Source organism: Ornithorhynchus anatinus, unplaced genomic scaffold (genome assembly GCF_004115215.2).
Source record: "Ornithorhynchus anatinus isolate Pmale09 unplaced genomic scaffold, mOrnAna1.pri.v4 scaffold_344_arrow_ctg1, whole genome shotgun sequence".
Classification (NCBI taxonomy): domain Eukaryota; kingdom Metazoa; phylum Chordata; class Mammalia; order Monotremata; family Ornithorhynchidae; genus Ornithorhynchus; species Ornithorhynchus anatinus.
In genome coordinates, this window is record NW_024396779.1 from 733066 (window position 1) to 741479 (window position 8414).

Here is an 8414-nt window from a genome sequence, read left to right on the forward strand (position 1 = left end):
TATTTATTTTGTTAATGAGATGTACTTCACCTTGATTCTACCTATTTGCTATTGTTTTAATGAGATGTTCATCCCCTTGATCCTATTTATTGCTATTGTTCTTGTCTTTCTGTCTCCCCCGATTAGATTGCTGTAAATATTCTTATATTCATAAGAATTCATTTTATTTTAACATTGCTGTAAGTATTCTTATATTAATCTCAACTTTCAAAATATAACCTTCCTGTCGGCAGGAAGGGCACCACTTTTTTCTTCTACTTCCCAAGTGCATAATGCACTTCCCCACACCAAATCCACACTTAATAAATGTTGCTACTGCTACTACTCTCTCCTCTGACTAGACACCTTATGGTGGCAGAAGAGTTTGCGTGAGCTGATGAAGCTTAGAGCTATGCCATAGGAGGTTACCCATAATGGAAAAGTTGGAGCCGGGGCATCAAAGTCAAGTCACCTGTGCTGGGCAGCAGTGGCATGGGAAAGAGTCAAAAGCAGATGATCGAGTTATCAGAACGTTGAACAAAGTTGACGGCAGAGACTGAAGCTTTAACTGTGTAGAAGAAGGAAATGGTAAACCACTTCCGTATCTTTACCAATAAAATTCTATGGATACATGTTACCTTTATGGCAGAAGGTGGGATGCTTTGGAGCAGGTGTGTCCAAGGAGTCTCTTTGGGTCAGAAACAATTTGACAACTATTGAAGAAGAATTCTGCTACTACTACTACCATTTCTATGACTACTACTGCTACTGCTGCTGCTATTACTACTACTACTATTACTACTATACTATTACTACTACAACTATTACTATCATTATTACTACTATTATTACTTGGATTTGCACCTTTTATTGACCCCACCCTTAGCCCCGAAACAGTAATGTACATATCCGCAATTTATTTATTCATATTAATGTCTGTCCTCTCTTCTGGACTGTAAGCTCCTTGTGGGCAGGGAGCTCTGTTATATACAGTACTCTCCCAAACATTGTTCTGAACACACAGTAAGAGAGCAATAAATACAATTGATTGATTACTGCTACTATCACTACCACTACTGCTGCTACTACTAGTAGTATACTACTAATACTGCCGCTACTACTGCTGCTCTACTGTTGCTACTACTAGGCTACTACTATTACTACTGCTGCTGCTGCTACTATATTACTACTGCATTTTTACGGTATGTCATTCAAGCATTCAATTGTATTTATTGAGCCCTTACTGTGTGCAGAGCACTATATTGAGTACTAATATAACAATAAACAGACACATTTCCTGCCCACAACAAGCTTATGAGTACTGAGTATTCAGGAGTGCTAAATACAGGGCACTGCATACAGTAAGCACTCAATAAATACCACTGCTTGATTGCTGGATTGATGGCTGTCTCCTCCAGACTGTAAGCTCCTTGTGGAAGGGAACATGTCTCCCAGTTCTGTTATACTGTACTCTCCCAAGGACTTAGTACAGTGCTCTGCACAGAGCAGGTGCCCAATAAACACCTTAATTGTTTGACTGATTACTCTAGTTTAGTGGGCAGAGAATGTATCTACCAAGCAGTGTGGCCTAGTTGATAGAGCATAGGCCTGGGAATCAGAAGGACCTGGGTTCTTAACCCAGGTCTTTCATTTGTCTGCTGGGTTACCTTGGATGAATCATGTAACTTTTCTGTGTCTCAATTTCCGCAACCCTGAAAAGGGGGTGAAACACTTAGACTGTGAGCCCCATGTGGGACAGGGACTGTATCCGACCTGATAAACTTGTATCTTCCCCAGTGCTTAAAACAGTGCTTGACATGTGGCTTAGTGGAAAGAGCACGGGGTTGGGAGTCAGAAGTCGTGGGTTCTAATCCCAACTCTGCCACTTGTCAGTTGTGTGACCTTGGGCAAGTCACTTAACTTCTCTGTGCCTCAGTTACCTTATCTGTAAAATGGGGATTAAGACTGTGAGTCCCACGTGGGACATCCTGATACCTTTGTACCTACCCCAATGCTTAGAACAGTGCTTGGCACATAGTAAACACTTAACAAATATCATCATTATTATTAATGTTATCAATTATTAATTATACAATTATAATATATTGTATTATTATACTATTATATTATAATTATTAATGATAATATTAATTATTATTAAGGGAAGCAGTGTGGCTCAGTGGAAAGAGCTTGGGCTTCGGAATCAGAGGTCATGGGTTCGACTCCCGGCTCTGCCACTTGTCAGTTGTGTGACTGTGGGCAAGTCACTTAACTTCTCTGTGCCTCATTGACCTCATCTGTAAAATGGGGATTAACTGTGAGCCTCACGTGGGACAACCTGATGACCCTGTACCTCCCCCAGCGCTTAGAACAGTGCTCTGCACATAGTAAGCGCTTAACAAATACCAACATTATTATTATCATTATTATTATGTAGTAAGTGCTTAACAAACACCATAAAAAATTCTGTTGTCCTGTACTCTCCCAAACAATATAGTGCTGTGCACACAGTAAGCCCTCAGTAAATACCATTGATTGACTGATTGAACATAGGTTTGGGCTGGAGGGATGGTGGCAGGGTGAAGAGGGAGAGATTTCTTCCTAGATCTTTGTTCCAGTGACTCTCTCAGAACTCAATTACCTGTCTGCACCTCCTCAGGGGAGAGGTTAAGTTCCCCCCTCCCCCGGCCCCATACCTCTGTGGACATCCTTTTGCAGGCAGTAGAATCCCAATGAGACGGGGATCCCCAGGGTCTCCTTAAAGCAGAACAAGACACCATCTCCCTGACCCCTTCTACACCCCCGCACTCCAAAGCAGGGAGAAGAGGCAGTGTCGGGGTGCAGCTTGGCTTTCCGGCTCCCAGACAACATCCTCGCCTGCCTCTGGAACTCCAGCCCCATCTCTGCAGGGTGCCCAGGAGTCCTGGGTGGGAGACAGCAGCAAGACCAGCCAGAGAGGAATGTCCAGAGCTAGATTTCATCCCTTTGACCAGTTCCTGCAGCTGCTGTTGCTGCAGCTACATCACTGCATGCATGACCTTCAGGTCTGCCCTCGCCATCCAGCAGAGGTCTGTGGACAGGGTCACTGACTGGAGCTTTCCCCCTGGACTGGCTAGAGGCATGAGGCTGGGGTCAAGGCCCAAGAGCAGCGTGGGGGGGAGAGGGGGTGGTGTGGGGAGGTAACACTACCTGGGCAGAGGCACAGTTTTGTTTTAGCTGTGGAAGAAGGTGTCAATGGGGAGAGGGGAGAGGAGGGAAAACGAGGAGAGGAGAGGAAAGAAGAGGAGAGTAAATGGAGGTGAGGGGCAGAGAGAGGAAAAGAGAAGAGGAGGAGAGGAGAGAGGAGAGGACAGGAGGGGAGAAGAGGAGGGCAGAGTGAAGGAGAGGGGAGAGGAGAAGATAGGAGAGGAGTTGAGGAGAATTGTTATTTGTTGCCGAATTGTACTTTCCAAGCACTTAGTACAGTGCTCTGAACACAGTAAGTGTTCAGTAAATATGATTGAATGAATGATTGAATGAATGAATGAATGAATGAGAACCAAGGAGAGGAGGAGAGGAAAGAAGGGAAATCGGGGGAGGAGAGGGAGGAAAGAAGAGAAGGGGAGGAGATGGGAAGGGAGGGGACAAGAGGAGAGAGGAGGAAAGAGGAGAGGAGAGAAGAGAGGGAAGGGGAAAGGAGGAGAAGAGGTAAGGATAAGAGGAGAGGAAATGAGGGCAGAAGAGGAGGAGAGAAGAGGGGTGGGGGAGTGGAGGCAGGAGAGGGGAGAAGATAGGAGAGGAGGTGAGGAGAAGAGAGTAGAGAAGGAGGGAAGAGGAGAGGAGAGGAAAGAAAGGGAGGAAAGGAGAGGGGAAAGAAGAGGAGAGGGGAGAGAAGAAAAAAGAGAGAATAGGGGAGGAGAGGGAAGGGGAGAAGAGGAGAGAAGGCAAGGATAAGAGGAGAGAGGAGAGGGGAGGGAAGAGGAAAGGAGAGAAGGGGAGGAGATGGAATTCAATTCAGTTCAATCGTATTTATTGAGCACTTACTGTGTGCAGAGCACTTTTCTAAGCTCTTGGGAGAGTACAACAATAAACAGACACATTCCCTGCCCATAACAAGCTTACAGTCTAGAATGGGGGACAGACATTAATATAAATAAATGAATTACATATATGTGCATAAGTGCTGGGGGGGCTGGGAAGGGGAAGAATAAAGGGAGAAAGTCAGGGTGATGCAGAGCGGAGTGGCAGAAGATGAAGTGGGGAGTGCTTAGTCAGGGAAGGCCTCTTTGGAGGAGATGTGCCTTCAATAAGGCTTTCAAGGCGAGGAGAGTAATTGTCTGTCGGATTTGAGGAGGGAGGGCGTTCCAGGCCAGAGGCAGGATGAGGGCGGAGGGATTAGTGGCCAAAATAGATGAGATTGAGGTACAGTGAGAAAGTTAGAATTAGAGGAGCTATACGTGTGGGCTGGGTAGTAGTAGGAGAGTAGCAAGGTGAGGTAGGAGGGAGCATGGTGACTGAGTGCTTTAAAGCCAATGGTGAGGACTTTTTGTTTGATGCAGAGATGGATGGACAACCACTGGTGTTCTCTGAGGAATGAGGTGGCATGTCCTTGAATGGTTTTGCAGCAAAATGATTTGGGCAGCAGAGTAAAGTAAGGTCTGGGGTGTGGAAAGATAGGAGGTTGGGAGGTCAGCAAGGAGGCTAAAGCAGTAATCCAGGCAGTATAGGATGAGTGATTGTATTAATATGGTAGCAGTATGGATGGAGAGGAAAGAGTGGATTTTAGCGATGTTGTGAAGGTGGGACTGACAGGATTTAGTGAATTGAATATGTAAATTGAGTGAGAAAGAGGAGTAAAGGATAATGCAAGGGTATGGGCTTGTGAGACAGGAAGGATGGGGGTGCCATCTACAATGATGAGTCACAGGGAGAACAGGGTATGGGTGGGAAGATAAGGAGTTCTGTTTGGGATATGTTAAGCTTGAGGTGATGGGAGGACATCCAAGTAGAGATGTCTTGAAGGCAAGAGGAAATGCCAGACTGAAGAGAGGGAGGTAGAGCAGGGGCTTGGGATGTAGACTGGGGTATCATCTGCATTGAGGTGGTTAGTTGAAGCCATGAGAGAGAATGAGTTTTCCAAGAAAGTGGGTGTAGATGGAGAAGAGAAGAGGTTCCAGAACTGACATGAGGGACCCCTATAGTAGGGACCCCTATAGTAAAGGGGGTGGGAGGCAGAGGGAAGGACAGCCAACAAAGGAGACCACGAGAATGAACAGCCGAGAGATGAGGAACCAGGAAGAGAAAAGAGTCAGTGAAGCTAAGGTTGGAATAACATTTCCAGGAGGAAGGGGATGGTCACAGTTGTCTAAGGCAGCCTAGACATAGAGGAGGATTAGAATATGAGTAGTGGACATTGGATTTTGGCAAGAAGGAGGTTCATTGGAGACCTTTGAGGGCAGTTCATGTGGAGTGAAGGGGACAGAAATGCCAGGGAAGGAAGGAGAAGAGGGGAGAAGAAGCAAGAGCCTAAGAAGAAGAGAGGAGAGGGCAAGATACGTGAGAGGAGGGGAGATGAGTGGTTGTAGGAAAATGAGGATGCAAGGGAAAGAAAAGAGAAAGAGACAAGAATTCAACACTTTTCTAACCATACATATTTATTTTTTGAATAATTTTACTGTATCTATTAATCTGAATGAATCAGTTTGTTTCCTCTTGTAGTTTTTTTGGGGGGCCTGCCTCCCGCGCTCATCTTTGTTTTTTGTCCAGCTTTCACTGTCGTGAATTATTTTTGTCTGTGCATCTTCTCTGTTAGATGGTAAGTTCCTTGAGGGCAGAAAATGTGTATCTTGCTACTGCTGTATATCTCAAGTATTTATTTCAGTGAGAAGCCCTCAATAGGCCATGCAGTAATCATCATCATTAATGGCATCTGATTGAAGCAGTTACTGCATGCAGAGCACCGTACTAAGCACCTCAGAGATTACATTACAAAAGAGATGGTAGACTGTTTCCTGCCACTGTGCCTCCTCTCCATCTCCTGCTCTGCCTTCTTGCTACTGGGTCGTGGAATAGGCATGGATGGCATCTTGGTACCCCTTCACCCTCTCCACCATGCCAATTCCCTGGGAACTGGGCAGTGTGAGCAGGGTGCCATCTGGAGCATAAGACAGTGCCCTTCCATTATACCCTTCTGCACAGCCTCTCTATTTTGCAGTGAAGAGATGAGAAATAATGATAAATAATAATGATAATAATAATAATGATAATAATAATAAAGGTATTGGTTAAGCACTTACTATATGCCAGGCATTATACTAAGTGCTGGGGTGGACACAAGCAAATCGGGTTTGGACACAGTCCCTGTCTCACAGGGGGCTCACAGTTTCAATCCCCATTTTAACATATGAGATAACAGAGGCCCACAGAGAAGTTAAGTAACTTGCCCAAGGTCACACAGCAGACAAGTGGTGGAGCCGGGATTAGAAGCCCTGACCACAAAAGGCAGTGTCAAATCAATTTCCAGAGACCATTCTGGTTACTCCTGATCTCTCCCTATGCCCCCCCCGCCAGGTCTTGTATAAATGTCCCCTGTAAGAATGATAATAATAATAATTGTGATATTTTTAAGTGTTTACTATGTTCCAAGCACTGAAACTAAGTACTTGGGTAGATATAAGCATAATCAGGTCCACAAGGGGCTCACAGTCTAAGTAGAAGGGAGAACAAGCCATTGAATCCCTATTTTACAGATGAGGGACCTGAGGCAGAGAGAAGGGAAGTGACATGCCCAAGCTCACAGCAGGCAAGAAGTGGGGCCGGGGACTAGAACCCAAGACCTTGGCTCCCAGGGCTGAGCTCTTTCCACTAGGTCATACCGCTCTTCACTGCACCCATGGTCCAATCACAGCTCCAGTAATGATGGCATTTATTAAAATTCTGAATAAGTGCCAGAGCATTGGATTAGTTGCAAGATACTCCTATCTGACACAGTCCCTGTATCACATGGGATGCCAGGCTAAGATGATGGGAGAACAGGTTTCTTATCCCCATTTTAAGGATGAGAAAAACTGAGGCCGCAGAGAGGTTCTATCCAAGAGCACACAGCAGGCCATTGGCAAAGCTGGGATTAGACTGTGGCTCTCCTAAATCCCAGAACCATATGTTTATTCCATTATATGATGGCTTTCTTTCTTCCCCTGTACGTACTCTCTTTCCTTTCATTTCAAAGGAGCGGGATATCCCATGTACTAATGATGATAATAATGAAAACTGTAGTATTTGTTAAACACTGACTATGTGCCAGGCACTGTATTAAGCGAGGAGGTTGATACAAGATAATCAGGTTGGACACAGTCTATATCCCACATGCAGCTCACAGTCTTAATCCTTATTTTACCGATGAGGTAACTGAGGCCCAGAGATGTTGAGTGAGTTGCCTAATGTCACATAGCAGGAAAGGCGCAGAGGCAGGATTAGAACCCAGGTCTTTCTGACTCCCAGGACTGAGCTCTAGCCAATGGGCCACACTGCTTCTCCCCTATGCTGGCGGTGACTGCCCTCAGGCAATGCTGGAAATGTGGACGCCTCTTTCATCCTCCTCCTTAGTGTCAACATTGCCTCCATTTTCTTCCATTGTTTCTTCTTCTCTACGCAAGCGACGGAACCTCTAGAGAAATGGCCAATCATACATTTGTGATGGAATTCTTTCTGCTGGGGTTCTCGGAGGTTCGGGAGCTACAGCTGGTCCACGCCGCGCTGTTCCTTCTGGTCTACTTGGCGGCCCTGTTGGGGAATCTCCTCATCGTTGCCATCACCGTCCTCGACCGACGCCTCCACACCCCCATGTACTTCTTCCTCAGGCACCTGTCCATCCTTGACCTCTGCTACATCTCCGTCACTGTCCCCCACTCCATCCACAATTCCCTGACTGACCGTAGATCCATCTCCTTCCTGGGCTGTGCTGCCCAACTCTATTTCTTTGCTTGTTTTGCTTCACTGGAGATCGCCCTGCTCACGGTGATGTCCTACGATCGCTACGTGGCCATTTGCCACCCGCTGCGCTATGACATCATTATGGACGGAGGGGCCTGTGGGAAGATGGCCGCCACCTCCTGGCTCAGCGGAGCTCTCTCTGGTCTCGTGCATACTGTCAACATCTTTCTCTTGCCTTTTTGTGACTCCAACGTGATCCACCAGTACTTCTGTGACATCCCCCAGCTATTAACCCTGTCCTGCTCACCCTCCATTGTGCCGGAGTTGGTTCTGATAGGCGTTAGCATCATGTTGGGATTTCGGCTGCTTCCTGTTCATAGGGGGTTTCCTATTTCCACATCTTGTCCACTGTACTGAGGATCCCGTCTGTGCAGGCCAGAACCAAAGCCTTCTCCACCTGCCTGCCCCATCTCGCTGTGATAGCCATATTTTTCTCCTGTGGATTTATTGCCCACTTAAAAATG

The 8414-nt window shown here is 46.2% G+C and overlaps 1 protein-coding gene across 1 annotated transcript; it reads left to right on the top strand.

Annotated features, from left to right (window-relative positions):
• Nucleotides 1-7632: 7632 nt before the first annotated feature.
• Nucleotides 7633-8388, top strand: LOC114808884 (olfactory receptor 14I1-like; the record flags this gene model as incomplete). The annotated part of the gene is given in 3 exon segments (XM_029057146.1): nt 7633-8223; nt 8225-8269; nt 8271-8388. Coding segments are annotated over 3 exon segments (754 nt in total), but the record flags the coding sequence as incomplete, so codon positions are not given.
• Nucleotides 8389-8414: the final 26 nt, after the last annotated feature.